This window comes from Ranitomeya variabilis, chromosome 2 (genome assembly GCF_051348905.1).
Source record: "Ranitomeya variabilis isolate aRanVar5 chromosome 2, aRanVar5.hap1, whole genome shotgun sequence".
NCBI classification, from domain to species: Eukaryota; Metazoa; Chordata; class Amphibia; order Anura; family Dendrobatidae; genus Ranitomeya; species Ranitomeya variabilis.
This window is the reverse complement of record NC_135233.1, coordinates 298631636-298647491: the sequence shown is the minus strand read 5'-3', so window position 1 is coordinate 298647491 and position 15856 is coordinate 298631636. Positions and strand designations below refer to the sequence as shown.

Below are 15856 nucleotides of genomic sequence, written 5' to 3'. Positions count from 1 at the left end.
GACTATGAAGGTACACCCAGTTTTTCATGTATCTTTACTAAAGCCTGTATCTCCTAATACCTTCCAGGGACGTGTTGTGCCACCTCCGCAGCCTGTGGTGATTGATGGGCAAGAACAATTTGTGGTGGAGGAAATTGTTGATTCCAGGATTCGCAGGAATCGGCTCCAATATCTGATAAGATAGCAGGGATATCCCCCTGAGGAAGTCTCTTGGGAACCTGTGGAAAACATCAATGCCCAACAGAAGATTTCTCGTTTTCATCAGAGATTCCCTGAGAAACCAGGTCCAGGATCGTCCTGAGGCCGCTTCTAAGGAGGGAGTAATGTCAAGACTCTGAACATTTTTTATTACCTTTTGTGCATTACTGCCCTTTTCCAAGATGGCGTCTTTGGTCTCATGTGCACTGTCAATCTGTGCTAGAGTATTCTGCCTTGCATCCAGCTCCTGACCTCTGGTGACTCCCTGGCTATATACCTGCTCCTGTGAACCTGTGGGGTTATCCTGCTACTCTGCTCTGAGTTCCTGCTGCATACACCAGTTCCAGTAATCCTCCTTCATCTGCTGCTCGTGTTTACTTCCATCTGCATTTGCTGGACATGTAAGCTGTTGCTGCTCTGCAAGAACCTGGGACTATTACCCAGGCCTCCCTGGTTGAGCTAAGATATTATTTGAACTGCCTTATAAGCATATCTATCTGTGTTTTGGACTAAGCAAGGACTTATTCGTGTCAAGCATCCTCAAGAATAATTGTGCTTCATAGACTTTCTGCGTGATTGCATTTTCCTCTGAAGTTTCCTATAGACTGCTAAGCTGCATTTAATATTTACTCCAAGTGTTGTGGACTTGAGTTTCTCTCTGCACCTGTTTGAATCACCGTGTGATAATATAGACTTTACCACTTATAAAACTGTGTCCTGTAGTTGTCTTGTTCCACGCAAAGAGTCTCCTGAGTTATCCCCTATAATTATTACAGTATTACAGCAGAATGCCCCCTCATATTCACCAGATTACAGGGTATAACAGCAGAGTGCCCCTTCATATTCACCAGATTACAGGGTATTACAGCAGGGTGCCCCCTCAAATTCACCATGATACAGGGTATTACTGCAGAGTGCCCCCTCATATTCACCAGATTACAGAGTGTTACAGTAGGGTTCCCCCTCATTCATCAGGTTATAGGGTATTACAGCAGAGTGCCCCCTCATATTCACCAGATTACAGGGTATAACAACAGGGAGCCCCCTCATATTCGCCAGATTACAGAGTATTGCAGCAGGGGGCCCCCTCATATTCATCAGGTTATAGGGTATTACAGCAGGGGGCCCCCTCATATTCATCTGTTTACAGGGTATTACAGCAGAATCCCCTCTCATTCACCAGGGTACGGGGTATTACAGCAGAGTGCCCCCTCATATTCACCAGGTTACATGGTGTTACAGCAGAGCGCCCCCTCATATTCACCAGATTACAGAGTATTACAGCAGAGTGCCCCCTCATATTCACCAGATTACAGGGTATTACAGCAGTGCCCCCTCATATTCACCAGATTACAGGGTATTACAGCAGAGTGCCCCCACATATTCACCAGGTTACAGGGTGTTACATGTTATGGACCTGGTGGTTAGGTGCACCAGGAATGACCTGATAGTTAAACACGGAATCGGGACGAGCTCTGGGGAAATGGGAACTCTGCTGACCACAAACCCTACTCCTATCAACACAACTAGAAATAGCCGTGGAGCGTGCCTGACTCTGCCTAGACGCCTCTTCACAGCCTAAGAGCTAACTACCCCTAAAAAAAAGGAAACAAAGCCTCACTTGCCTCAGAGAAATTTCCCCAAAGGTAAAAGCAGCCCCCCACAAGTATTGACTGTGAGTTAAGAGGAAATCACAAACACAGGATGAAATAGGCTTTAGCAAAGAGAGGCCAGTCTAACTAAACAGATTGAGGATAGAAAAGGGATCTTTGCGGTCAACACAACAAACTACAAAAACCACGCAGAGTGTGCAAAAAATACCCCCGCACCGACTCACGGTGCGGTGGTGCCACTCTGCACCCCCAGAGCTTCCAGCTAGCCAGGCAGTTTCATGATAGCAAGCTGGACTAGAACTTAGCAAGAAAAACCATAAGTAACAAATGAACAAGCCGGAACTTAGCTTTTGCTGGAGTAGACAGGTCCTCAGAAAGATCCAGGAGAGATCTGAACCAGTACTAGAACATTGACAGCTGGCATGGAGTAACGATCTGAGTGGAGTTAAATAGAGAATCCTAGCCTAGCCCTAAACGAGGGCAGCTGGGGAAGGAATCTCAGAACCAGCAGCTCCCCTCACAGCCACCAGAGGGAGTCCAAGGACAGAACTCACCGAAGTACCATTCATGACCACAGGAGGGAGTTCGAGAACGGAATTCACAACAGTTACAGCAGAGTGCCCCCTCATATTCACCAGGTTACATGGTGTTACAGCAGAGCGCCCCCTTATATTCACCAGATTACAGGGTATTACAGCAGAGCGCCCCCTCATATTCACCAGATTACAGGGTATTACAGCAGAGTGCCCCCTCATATTCACCAGACTACAGGGTATTACAGCAGAGTGCCCCCACATATTCACCAGGTTACAGGGTGTTACAGCAGAGTGCCCCCTCATATTCACCAGATTACAGGGTATTACAGCAGAGTGCCCCCTCATATTCACCAGGTTACATGGTGTTACAGCAGAGCGCCCTGTTGTGAATTTGGTTTCTGGGCTCCCCCGGTGGTCACTGGTGGTACTGAACGTGGGTTTGTCATCTCCTCTGTTCACCTGTTTCCATCAGGATGTGGGAGTTTCTATTTAGCCTTGCTCCTCAGTCATTTCTATGCCGGCCAACAATGTTACCAGAAGCATTTCTGTTGCATGTTCCTGCTCCTAGACTACTTTCAGCTAAGTTGGATTTTTGTCCTAAGTTTGTTTGCATTTTTGTTCCAGTTCTCTGTGTTTGAATATTTCTGAGACTGGAAGCTCTTGTGAACTGAAATTGCCACTCTGGTGTCATGAGTTGATATTAGAGTTCTAAAGTAATTTCAGGATGGAATTTTGAATAGGGTTTTCAGCTGGCCGTGAAGTCCCCTTTTCTGTCTTCCTTCTATCTAGTAAGCGGACCTCAATTTTGCTAAACCTATTTTCATACTTCGTATGTCAATTTCCTCTTATATCACCGACAATATTTGTGGGGGCTACTGTCCGCCTTTTGGGGAAAATTTCTCTAGAGGTGAGCCAGGTCTGTATTTTCCTCTGCTAGGGTCAGTCAGTTCTCCGGCTGGCACTGGGCGTCTAGGGATAAAACGTAGGCACGCTACCCGGCCACTTTCAGTTGTTGTGATAGGTTTAGCTCACGGTCAGCTCGAGTTCCCATCTTCCAAGAGCTAGTCCTTTTGTATGCTCAACTATGTTCTCTGTGTGTTGAGAACCATGACAGTTTGGCCGGCCAAGGGTTAAAATAATTGGCTGAAGAAAGGAGAGAATTAGAAGTCTGCAGAGAATTTTTTTTTTTTTTTTTTTTCTCCCCTGAGTTTGCTTCTCTGCTTATACTGCAGCCTTCGTCTCTCTCTCCTTCTAATCCTTGAATGGCTCTGATCTCACCTGATTAATATGGATCCTCAGAGTTTAGCTACTGGTTTGAGTAATCTCGCTAATAAGGTTCAAAGTTTACAGGATTTTGTTATTCATGCTCCAATATCTGAACCTAGAATCCCTTTACCTGAATTTTTCTCCGGGGATAGATCTCGCTTTCAGAATTTCAAACATAATTGTAAATTGTTTTTGTCTCTGAGATCTCGCTCCGCTGGAGATCCTGCACAGCAGGTCAGGATTGTAATTTCCTTACTCCGGGGCGACCCTCAGGATTGGGCATTTGCTTTGGCACCAGGGGATCCTGCGTTGCTCAATGTGGATGCGTTTTTTCTAGCTTTGGGGTTGCTTTATGAGGAACCCCATTTAGAGATTCAGGCTGAAAAAGCCTTGATGGCCCTGTCCCAGGGTACAGATGAGGCGGAAATATACTGCCAAAAATTTCGTAAGTGGTCTGTGCTTACTCAGTGGAATGAGTGCGCCCTGGCGGCGATTTTCAGAGAGGGTCTCTCTGATGCCATTAAGGATGTTATGGTGGGGTTCCCTGTGCCTGCAGGTCTGAATGAGTCCATGACAATGGCTATTCAGATTGATCGGCGTTTGCGGGAGCGCAAACCTGTGCACCATTTGGCGGTGTCTACTGAGAAGGCGCCAGAGAATATGCAATGTGATAGAATTCTGTCTAGAAGCGAACGGCAGAACTTTAGGCGAAAAAATGGGTTATGCTTCTATTGTGGTGATGCAACTCATGTTATATCAGCATGCTCTAAACGTACAAAGAAGGTTGATAAGTCTGTTTCAATCAGCACTTTACAGTCTAAGTTTATTCTATCTGTGACCCTGATTTGCTCTTTATCGTCAATTACCGCGGACGCTTATGTCGACTCTGGCGCCGCTTTGAGTCTTATGGATTGGTCCTTTGCCAAATGCTGTGGTTATGATTTAGAGCCTTTGGAAGTTCCTATACCTCTGAAGGGTATTGACTCCACGCCATTGGCTAGTAATAAACCACAATACTGGACACAAGTGACTATGCGTATTAATCCGGATCACCAGGAGATTATTCGCTTTCTTGTATTGTATAATCTACATGATGTTTTGGTGCTTGGATTGCCATGGCTGCAATCTCATAACCCAGTCCTCGACTGGAAAGCAATGTCTGTGTTAAGCTGGGGATGTCAGGGGACTCATGGGGACGTACCTTTGGTTGCCATTTCGTCATCTGTTCCCTCTGAGATTCCGGAATTCTTATCTGATTATCGTGACGTTTTTGAGGAACCTAAACTTGGTTCACTGCCTCCGCACAGAGATTGCGATTGTACAATAGATCTGATTCCGGGCAGTAAGTTTCCAAAAGGTCGTTTATTTAATCTGTCTGTGCCTGAACATGCTGCTATGCGTGAATATATTAAGGAGTCCTTGGAAAAGGGACATATTCGTCCTTCGTCATCTCCTTTAGGAGCCGGCTTTTTCTTTGTATCTAAAAAGGATGGCTCTTTGAGGCCGTGTATTGATTATCGGCTTTTGAATAAAATCACGATTAAATATCAGTACCCTTTGCCATTGCTTACTGATTTGTTTGCTCGCATAAAGGGGGCCAAGTGGTTCTCTAAGATTGATCTTCGTGGGGCGTATAATTTAGTGCGAATTAAGCAGGGGGACGAGTGGAAAACCGCATTTAATACGCCTGAGGGTCATTTTGAGTATTTAGTAATGCCTTTTGGTCTTTCAAATGCCCCTTCAGTCTTTCAGTCCTTTATGCATGACATTTTCCGTGAATATTTGGATAAATTTATGATTGTGTATTTGGATGATATTTTGATTTTTTCGGATGACTGGGACTCTCATGTCCAGCAGGTCAGGAAGGTTTTTCAGGTTTTGCGCTCTAATTCCTTGTGTGTAAAGGGTTCTAAGTGCATTTTTGGGGTTCAAAAGATTTCTTTTTTGGGGTATATTTTTTCCCCCTCTTCCATTGAGATGGATCCTGTCAAGGTTCAGGCTATTTGCGATTGGACGCAACCCTCTTCTCTTAAGAGCCTTCAGAAATTCTTGGGCTTTGCTAATTTCTACCGTCGATTTATAACTGGGTTTTCTGATGTTGCTAAACCACTGACTGATTTGACTAAGAAGGGTGCTGATGTTGCTGATTGGTCCCCTGCTGCTGTGGAGGCCTTTCGGGAGCTTAAGCGCCGCTTTTCTTCCGCCCCTGTATTGCGTCAGCCTGATGTTACTCTTCCTTTTCAGGTTGAGGTCGACGCTTCAGAAATTGGAGCTGGGGCGGTTTTGTCGCAGAAAAGTTCCGACTGCTCCGTGATGAGACCTTGCGCGTTCTTTTCTCGTAAATTTTCGCCCGCGGAGCGAAATTATGATATTGGTAATCGTGAACTCTTAGCTATGAAGTGGGCTTTTGAGGAATGGCGTCATTGGCTTGAGGGGGCTAGACATCAGGTGGTGGTATTGACCGACCACAAGAATTTGATTTATCTTGAGTCGGCCAGGCGCCTGAATCCTAGACAGGCGCGCTGGTCGTTATTTTTCTCTCGGTTTAATTTTGTGGTTTCATACCTACCAGGTTCTAAAAATGTGAAGGCGGATGCCCTTTCTAGGAGTTTTGAGCCTGATTCTCCTGGTAATTCTGAACCTACGGGTATCCTTAAGGAGGGAGTGATTTTATCTGCTGTTTCCCCAGACCTGCGACGGGCCTTGCAGGAGTTTCAGGCGGATAGACCTGATCGTTGCCCGCCTGGTAGAATGTTTGTTCCTGATGATTGGACCAGTAGAGTCATCTCGGAGGTCCATTCTTCTGCGTTGGCAGGGCATCCTGGAATCTTTGGTACCAGGGAGTTGGTGGCTAGGTCCTTCTGGTGGCCTTCCCTGTCACGAGATGTGCGAGGTTTTGTGCAGTCTTGTGATGTTTGTGCTCGGGCCAAGCCTTGTTGTTCTCGGGCTAGTGGATTGTTGTTGCCCTTGCCTATTCCGAAGAGGCCTTGGACTCACATCTCGATGGATTTTATTTCTGATCTCCCTGTTTCTCAGAAGATGTCTGTCATCTGGGTGGTGTGTGACCGTTTCTCTAAGATGGTCCATTTGGTTCCCTTGCCTAAGTTGCCTTCCTCATCCGAGTTGGTTCCTCTGTTTTTTCAAAATGTGGTTTGCTTGCATGGTATTCCGGAGAATATCGTTTCTGACAGGGGGACCCAATTCGTGTCTAGATTTTGGCGGGCATTCTGTGCTAGGATGGGCATTGATTTGTCTTTTTCGTCTGCTTTCCATCCTCAGACTAATGGCCAGACCGAGCGAACTAATCAGACCTTGGAGACTTATTTGAGGTGTTTTGTCTCTGCGGATCAGGATGATTGGGTTGCCTTCTTGCCCTTGGCGGAGTTTGCCCTCAATAATCGGGCTAGTTCTGCCACTTTGGTTTCTCCTTTCTTCTGTAATTCGGGGTTTCATCCTCGTTTCTCTTCCGGTCAGGTGGAGCCTTCGGATTGTCCTGGAGTGGATGCTGTGGTGGAGAGGTTGCATCAGATTTGGGGGCAGGTGGTGGACAATTTGAAGTTGTCCCAGGAGAAGACTCAGCATTTTGCCAACCGCCGTCGTCGTGTTGGTCCTCGTCTTTGTTTTGGGGATTTGGTGTGGTTATCTTCTCGGTTTGTCCCTATGAAGGTTTCTTCTCCTAAGTTTAAGCCTCGGTTCATCGGCCCGTACAAGATATTGGAGATTCTTAACCCTGTGTCCTTTCGTTTGGACCTCCCTGCATCTTTTTCTATTCATAATGTCTTCCATCGGTCATTGTTGCGCAGGTATGAGGTACCTGTTGTGCCTTCCGTTGAGCCTCCTGCTCCGGTGTTGGTTGAGGGTGAGTTGGAGTACGTTGTGGAGAAGATCTTGGACTCCCGTGTTTCCAGACGGAGACTTCAGTATTTGGTCAAGTGGAAGGGCTACGGTCAGGAGGATAATTCTTGGGTGACAGCCTCTGATGTTCATGCCTCCGATTTGGTCCGTGCCTTTCATAGGGCTCATCCTGATCGCCCTGGTGGTTCTGGTGAGGGTTCGGTGCCCCCTCCTTGAGGGGGGGGTACTGTTGTGAATTTGGTTTCTGGGCTCCCCCGGTGGTCACTGGTGGTACTGAACGTGGGTTTGTCATCTCCTCTGTTCACCTGTTTCCATCAGGATGTGGGAGTTTCTATTTAGCCTTGCTCCTCAGTCATTTCTATGCCGGCCAACAATGTTACCAGAAGCATTTCTGTTGCATGTTCCTGCTCCTAGACTACTTTCAGCTAAGTTGGATTTTTGTCCTAAGTTTGTTTGCATTTTTGTTCCAGTTCTCTGTGTTTGAATATTTCTGAGACTGGAAGCTCTTGTGAACTGAAATTGCCACTCTGGTGTCATGAGTTGATATTAGAGTTCTAAAGTAATTTCAGGATGGAATTTTGAATAGGGTTTTCAGCTGGCCGTGAAGTCCCCTTTTCTGTCTTCCTTCTATCTAGTAAGCGGACCTCAATTTTGCTAAACCTATTTTCATACTTCGTATGTCAATTTCCTCTTATATCACCGACAATATTTGTGGGGGCTACTGTCCGCCTTTTGGGGAAAATTTCTCTAGAGGTGAGCCAGGTCTGTATTTTCCTCTGCTAGGGTCAGTCAGTTCTCCGGCTGGCGCTGGGCGTCTAGGGATAAAACGTAGGCACGCTACCCGGCCACTTTCAGTTGTTGTGATAGGTTTAGCTCACGGTCAGCTCGAGTTCCCATCTTCCAAGAGCTAGTCCTTTTGTATGCTCAACTATGTTCTCTGTGTGTTGAGAACCATGACAGCGCCCCCTCATATTCACCAGATTACAGGGTATTACAGCAGAGTGCCCCCTCATATTCACCAGGTTACATGGTGTTACAGCAGAGTGCCCCCTCATATTCACCAGGTTACATGGTGTTACAGCAGAGCGTCCCCTCATATTCACCAGATTACAGGGTATTAAAGCAGAGCGCCCCCTCATATTCACCAGATTACAGGGTGTTACAGCAGAGCGCCCCCCCATAGTCACCAGATTACAGAGTGTTACAGCAGGGGGCCCCCTCATATTCATCAGGTTGTAGGGTATTAACGAAGATTGTTTTTTTAAACACAAGAATTTTTAGTAACACTATGGGGAGAATCAATACAAAGCCAAAAATCTATCTCACCCCACTAAAAACATACACTGTTTATTACATATGCATTAAAATTGCCATAGACCCTCAGACACAGAAAAATGTGCAAAAGACACTGAAATTATGTAAGATGGAGCCAGGTACAAACTGGGACTGAAATTCAGTCCTGGCATTTGAAATCACACAGGCCCATACTGTCCCTGTCCCCAAGCACCAGATGGAATATATTACTAATATTACCCTGGATGGAGGAAAGGAAGATTTTCTACAAGACCAATATTTCTAATGATACCCGTGGCCTGCTGGGGTAAGTGACGGAGCCAGTGACTTTGTGCTTGGTCACAGCTCTTAACAGTATGGGTGTCTTGAGAACACCGATTCTGTGAACAACTTAGCAGACAAGGCAGCCCACAACCAGACAGGCCCTTTTGGCATTTGCCAGAATTACCAGATGGCCAGTCCGGCCCTGGATGGAGCCAAGTATAATCACCTTCATATACTCCCAAACAATACTACTACTATACCCAATGCGTTTCCCTCTCAGTTAAGAGGCTGAGGCTCATTCGTCACACCGAGATTATCCACATGTTACCTTACAACTAGTGAGGCTATACAGCCATTATTATCAGCGCTTGTCTGTTCTTCATATTTTTATTCCCTGATAAACATCCTGAATGAGACGTGAAACGCGTTAGGTATAGCATTACAGGATGCAGATATTTGGATTTTTAAAGGGAACCAGTCAGCAGGATTGTGCTCAGTAACCTGCAGACAGCGTCAGGTCTGCGCCTGAGTATACTGATTATACTGATTGCAATGATACCTGGTGATGAAATCCATCTTGTGGTTGTTGTTTAATCTTTATTTTCAGTTTTGGGTTAATGATATGCCTGTGTCCCAAGGTGGCCCGTGTGGGCGTCTTCATGTGGTGCTCTGCTTAGGTATTCACCAGTATGGCTTCTGACAGGTCACTGACCCCTCACTGACCTGCCCCCTATTTTACATACTGATTATTATATGTATTGAAAAAAAAAATCACATTCAGCAGGGAGGCATCGGCGGCGGCGCCTGCACTGCAGCATGATCGCATCTATAATTGTTTTATTTATAGCCATATACATTTATTCTGGGAAAAAAAATCTAAAAATGGCGCCGGCCGTGCATGCGCAGTAGCATTTATCGGTGATCGGATAGATGCTACTGCACAGGTGACGCCCGCACCATTTTGCTAGAGGAAAAAAAAAATTGTCTCCACCAAGATGGCGCTGGGAACGCCTGTAGCATCTATTTTGAGAAAGAAAACACAACAAGATGGATTTCATCACATAGGCATCATTTTAATCTGTATAACGGCGCCGACCTGACAATGTCTGTACATTATTGTGCATAATCCTGCTGACAGATTCCCTTTAAGATAAGTCCACCCTCTATTTGCAAATCATTGCCATGGAGTGGCGTGTTATCAAAGTACTGTATATGTCTTATGGGATGAATTACAGTATATGGCGTGGTTTCTTAGTAATTTTGTTTATTTTATGACTTGGGTCCATATGAAAGCACAGGCCAAGATTACGTCAAAGTGGGGGTGCCATATCATTTATCTACCTCTGACGTTAGAAAGGACCTTTAAGTAGGGTTGAATAAGGACAGTTTTTGCCACTGTGCTCATTTCGTAGCATTGTTTGGGGGTGTATAAGGTGATTATACTTGGCTCCATCTTTCATATATCATTTCACTGTGTGAGTTGCTCATATACTACTGTGCTCTGCATAGGCAGCAACTAAAATGACAACGCTCAGTAGAATGAAGTGAGCTTTGTCATCTCGGTCACTGCCTATCAGAGCAGCAGCCAATGACAAATTTAATCTCCAGTGTTGTGCTCTACATAAGCAGAGAAGGAGATGACTTAAGGATAGCATGTATTGTGCAGTGCACATGATTCACTACTGAATTCATTAATTTTTATCAGTTGCTTTTATATTTTTACATTTTTTTTAAACCCTAATGAGGACAAGGGTTAGGGCTACGGATTGGTTTAGGGTTTGGCTTAGGGCTAGGATCAGTCTTAGGTTTAGACTTAGGGCTAGGGTTAGGGTTACATTTAGGGCTAGGTTATTAAAATTGTTACATAAAAAATGTAATTTAAGGAAAACAAAAAAAATAAAGCCGTATAACTTTTTGATTTGAAATACCCATGAATTGAGCGTAAAATATCAGTTCTGATGAAGAAAGAAGCAGATTGCTTGTTTTTATGGGTACTATTGATTTAAAACAATGGCTACAATGTCTATGAGTAATAATATTAAGTATCTTGCATACTTACCGGTACACCATCCTGGGAGTGGGCTTCTATAAAATCCCATTGTGCTAGAAGATTGCGAGTGTTGGACTCAGAGAGAGTGTATGTACAGGGGAGAATTGCAGTCTGTCCCGCTGTTATGTTCACCACAGAATTGGGTACAGTGACCTGCACACCGCGCACCACTCCTAAAATATGGAACACACGTATTAATTATTTGTTAATCACACAATTTATTTTTCATCCATCTTTTCTATGGCAAACAATCATATCAAAATATAGGTATTAAGCTGGTAATATTGTACATGAGGATTTTTCAAAAAGATTTGTCACTTTTCATGTATAAGGTTTGCACATAAAATAATCACTCTGTAATAGCAATCTATGTTACAGGGAGAATCCAGCCACAATGATATTCCGATGCCTGACTATCGTTACAACCAGGTATCTTGCCTTTATACATCACGTCCCCTGTGACTTCCATTCCGCTTATTCTTTTGGAGTTATTGCCCATAGCAATTTGAAAGTTAATTCAGAAAAGCCCTCTCCCCCGGCTACAGTTTTGTTTGAAAAACCCCCAAACATTGCCCCTTTATCACCTTGCCCAAGTCCAGCGCTCAGTCTCCACTGCTGCTCCCTGAGTCTGTTATTGTCTGCAGCGCTCACGTTACATCAACAGCACTGCAGCTAATCAGTGAGCTTAGGGCAACATCAGCACTGCAGACAATAACAGACAACGGTAGCAGCGGTGGAGACTCAACGCTGGACCAGGGGAGGGTGAGTAAACAACAGATTGGTTTTTTATAAATAAACCGCTCCCAGGGATGGGATTTCAGGGATGTCTAGATCAACATTCTTCATTTAATGTGTTTCAATCTCTATAAAATACCTGGAGATCAATGCAAACTCAGATCTTAATAATTTCTTGAAAATGTATTTTTCTGCCTCTTTCCCGGGATGTCAAAAATTCCTAATCCTGGAAACTTAAAACTCTATTTTGGCTGGATAGGTTGGCAGCTGACAAGATGAACACTTTTTTCAAAGGATATATTTTTTCCTAAAGAATGTATTTTCTAAGCTCAGATCAGATCCTTCATGATGAAGTCACAAAGCCTATGATTAGTTTACATTCTCCACATTGAATGGAAACAGAGGCTGCTATTAACATGTGTATGCTAGATTTACAGTATGTCATACTACAAAGACTAAATAATGGGTATCCCTTGAGTCTGTTTTCTTCCAGTCTCCCCACAACTTTGGCTTGGCTGTGTCCACAGAGGACGCTGCTGTTGCAGACCTCACTATTATCCTGGGATCCTACTAACGGCCAAACAGGACTTACATTTTGACCTGGGCACCTTACCGCATTATTCAATAACCTCTAGTTTCAGATAGGCGGGCAGAGGCCTCTTGATTTTGACATCACAATTTCTCAGCTTCCTCACCTACACCAAGTTCAGAGAACAACAGGTTTGAAAGCCCTTTTCCCTTTCGTCTCAATCAAAGGTAGCGACTAGCAAATTTGTACTGAGCTATCTCAATATTGTAAGGTCCTACATAACCAAGGTGAACTCCTTCAAGCCTTAACCAGCGTTGGGCATGTCTTCAACCCACTCCACCAATGCACACAGTATCTGCAATCTCTGAAATGTTGGGTATTTGTGCACGATAAACACTCAGCGTAGAGGCTTCAGAGGCGGGTGACCAATTGACCAATATATTTATGAGAACGGTTGGCTAACTGTACCAGAAGAAACCAGCTCAATTGTAGAAGTTTCTGTGCAGAAACAACAGCTTGAGTGTGAGCAAACTACTGAGCGAACATACAGATCCATTTATATCCAGGCAGGAAAATATAGAAAGACGACATCCACTATGTCTTGAGGAAAGAAGCCTTCACCATCAGCACAGATAAACTGGATTGGAAGAGCAGTGGGACTATGGACCTCTTCACCATAGGCTGTTGTAAGAGCTAACTTCCCAAATTACTAGTCTGGATGCCTTTTGTGACTAAGGTCATAGTTTATAGGATTAGATGTGTATAATTGCACTCCAAGATTAAAGCAAATGGACATATGTTGACAATAATGGCTAAACATTGCAGCTTCTAAAATGTGTTACCATGTTATTGATCCAGCATATTTATAGTTAATTTTTTTTACAAGCAAGACTACAGCTACATTAAGCTTTTATCATGCAGTTTTCTTCCAAGGAATTCAAAGCGTAGAGACTATTCTATACACATTCTGAAAACAAGAACGATTCCAGCAATCGAACATATATTTTTTTTCTAGATTGCATTTTTTAAAATGTTTTGCTTACCTATAAAAGTCCATAAGAGTGCAAAAATACTAAGAAAAGGAGGTAACATCCTGCTAAAATATCCAAAGAGCGAAGCACCAGATGCTGCCTTGGTCTAGTTTGAATCACTTGTGATTTCTACCCAGTATTTCCTCTTATCGCTGCACATCAACGAGTCAACAAGGGTTTTTCACAGCTTTATCAAAAACACTCCTCCGACGGCTCCGAGTAAGGCTCTGTGGGTTTTTGTGTTTTCAGTTGAATTATATTTTAGGGTGTGTGCACCAGGGATATTTGTGTTCTGTGTTAACCCCTGTGAGGTTTTGGAGGACATTACACACTCATTGAACCATAGGTGGTTTTAAAACCTATTGGGTATGTGCACTTGTGACTTAAATCAGGAGCCAAATACTTAAAGAGAACTAAACGTTTTTTTTTCTTCAATAGGTTTGTCCATCATGGAAAGTTAAGAGAGTCTGAAAATGACTTCATTAGGAGATTAGTCTTCATTCCTGTAAATTAGGTCATTGCTTTCAAACCTCTGCTTTCTTCCCATCTATTTGCCTGCCTTCAGCTGCAGTGATATCAGAACACATGCATTTGGAGTACAGATGATGGCAGTGACAGGAGATAAGATGAAGTATGAGGTTGTTATAATAAACACAACATTCAGAGGAGGAGTAAGGTGCTTCTGACGCTTTCACTGCCATCATCTGTACTCCAACTGAGTTCATTCTGATATCAATGCAGCTGAAGGCAGGCAAATAGCCTGGGGGAAGTGATGGTTTGGAAGCCCCTTGTATGCAATTTTTTAACAGGACTGAAGACAAATCCCCTAATAAAGTGATTTACAAAGTTTTATAACTTTCCTTGCTGAACAAAGTTATTGAAAAAAATTGCACGTTTAGTGACTACAAAGGGAGTCTTTCAGTAGTATTAATTCTCCAAAGCCATCTATATGGGCATGTAGGTCATAGGAAGCTGAATAAAATTATTTTTTTTTATATCTGCAATCCAATATCTTATTCCAGAGAGGTACCCATTTTTCTTAATATGTAAATTAGCTATTAAGATCTGTGGGCCGGACACTGATTTCCCCAAAATCTGCCTCCAGAGATTATTTGAAACAAAAGGGACGTTACCAGTGTGAAATATGTAGATCAGGAGAGCAGAATGTCAGTCATTACATGTCTCACACTGGTATCGTCCCTTTCATATAAAATTACCTCAGATTATCTCAGGGAGATCTATGTCCGGCCCATAGATCTTAACAGCTCATTTACATATTAAGAAAGATGTGTATTTCTCTAGAATAAGACATCAGTTCACCGGTATCAAGATATCATTTTATTCAGCTTTATGCCCTACATACCGATATAGACGGCTTAGGATGGTTGATCCTACTGACAGATTCCGTTTAATTGCTTTGGATACACATTTTGACTTTGCATTGCAATGTAACGTGTCAAATTTACAACTTAATTTACATGTTGTGAATTTCATATTTTCATCGGCAGTCAATTTCCCAGTAGATTTGTTTTTGGGCGGTGGTTTGGGGGGAGGGGGACAAATCCAAAAAATGACAACCAACATTTTTTTTTTTATAAGGAACTGGAAAACCATAATGAATAATGGAGAAAAGAGGTAATATCCAAATTATAGCACATGGATTGTATAAATAACATGTAGTCATAGTCATACAGTGAGCAAAATTGCAGTAGTCATCAATGTTGTATCAGGGCTGGTTTAGACATCAGTGATTTTGTCTTTTGAGAGAATAGGTCCTAGTTTCAAAGGTGTCTTCTGAGTTTCATCTTTCTTTTTTTTTTTCTTTCATGGACCCAAGGATTTTGATTACAGAGTTTGATCCGACACCCGGGCTAACATTGGACATGTTTATGCACATGTGAATAGCCCCACAGACTGTCATAGGTTTGAGGGCTATCTGTGAAAAAGACAGATAGTACAGCACTCTTACGTGACAAACAGACCTCAGAATGCGCCCTAAGAAATACACTCAATTCTAGCAGGAAAACACACCCATGACTGATAGGTAAAGTATGAAATAACAATTGTACTTGAAATTCAAGAGGTTCTCCACTACTTTTACATTGATGCCCTATTTTCAGGATAAGGCATCAATGTCTGATCGTCCAGAGTCCGGCCCTCAGCACCCCCCGATCAGCTGTTATCGGCGCCAGCGGAGGCCACCAGATGGAAGTGCTTGTTTGCGGAGCCTGGCTGTCTACTTGTAGTGGCCACCGCCGGGTACTACACATCCGTCTCCTATTCAATTCAATAGGAGGCAGATGTGCAGTAACAAGTAGGGGGCCACTACAAGTAGACGGCCAAGCTCCCCAAGTAAGTACTTCCGACACCGATAACAGCTGCTCGGCGGATGTTCCAAGTGCCGGACCAGGGCTGATCAGACATTGATGCCCTATCCTAAGGATGGGGCATCAATGTAAAAGTAGTGGACAACTTCTTTCATTATT

General features: G+C 43.7%; 1 protein-coding gene across 1 annotated transcript in view; it reads right to left on the bottom strand.

Annotated features, from left to right (window-relative positions):
* The window catches only part of VSIG1 (V-set and immunoglobulin domain containing 1), a 60296-nt gene extending 46772 nt beyond the window's left edge, over window positions 1-13524 (bottom strand). Inside the window, exons 1-2 of the mRNA XM_077285134.1 lie at window positions 13383-13524; window positions 11085-11248 (exon numbers count right to left, since the gene is read on the bottom strand). Coding sequence (XP_077141249.1) covers window positions 11085-11248; window positions 13383-13431 — 213 coding nt within the window. The 5' untranslated portion in view covers window positions 13432-13524. The remainder of the gene's footprint in view (window positions 1-11084; window positions 11249-13382) is intronic.
* Window positions 13525-15856: the final 2332 nt, after the last annotated feature.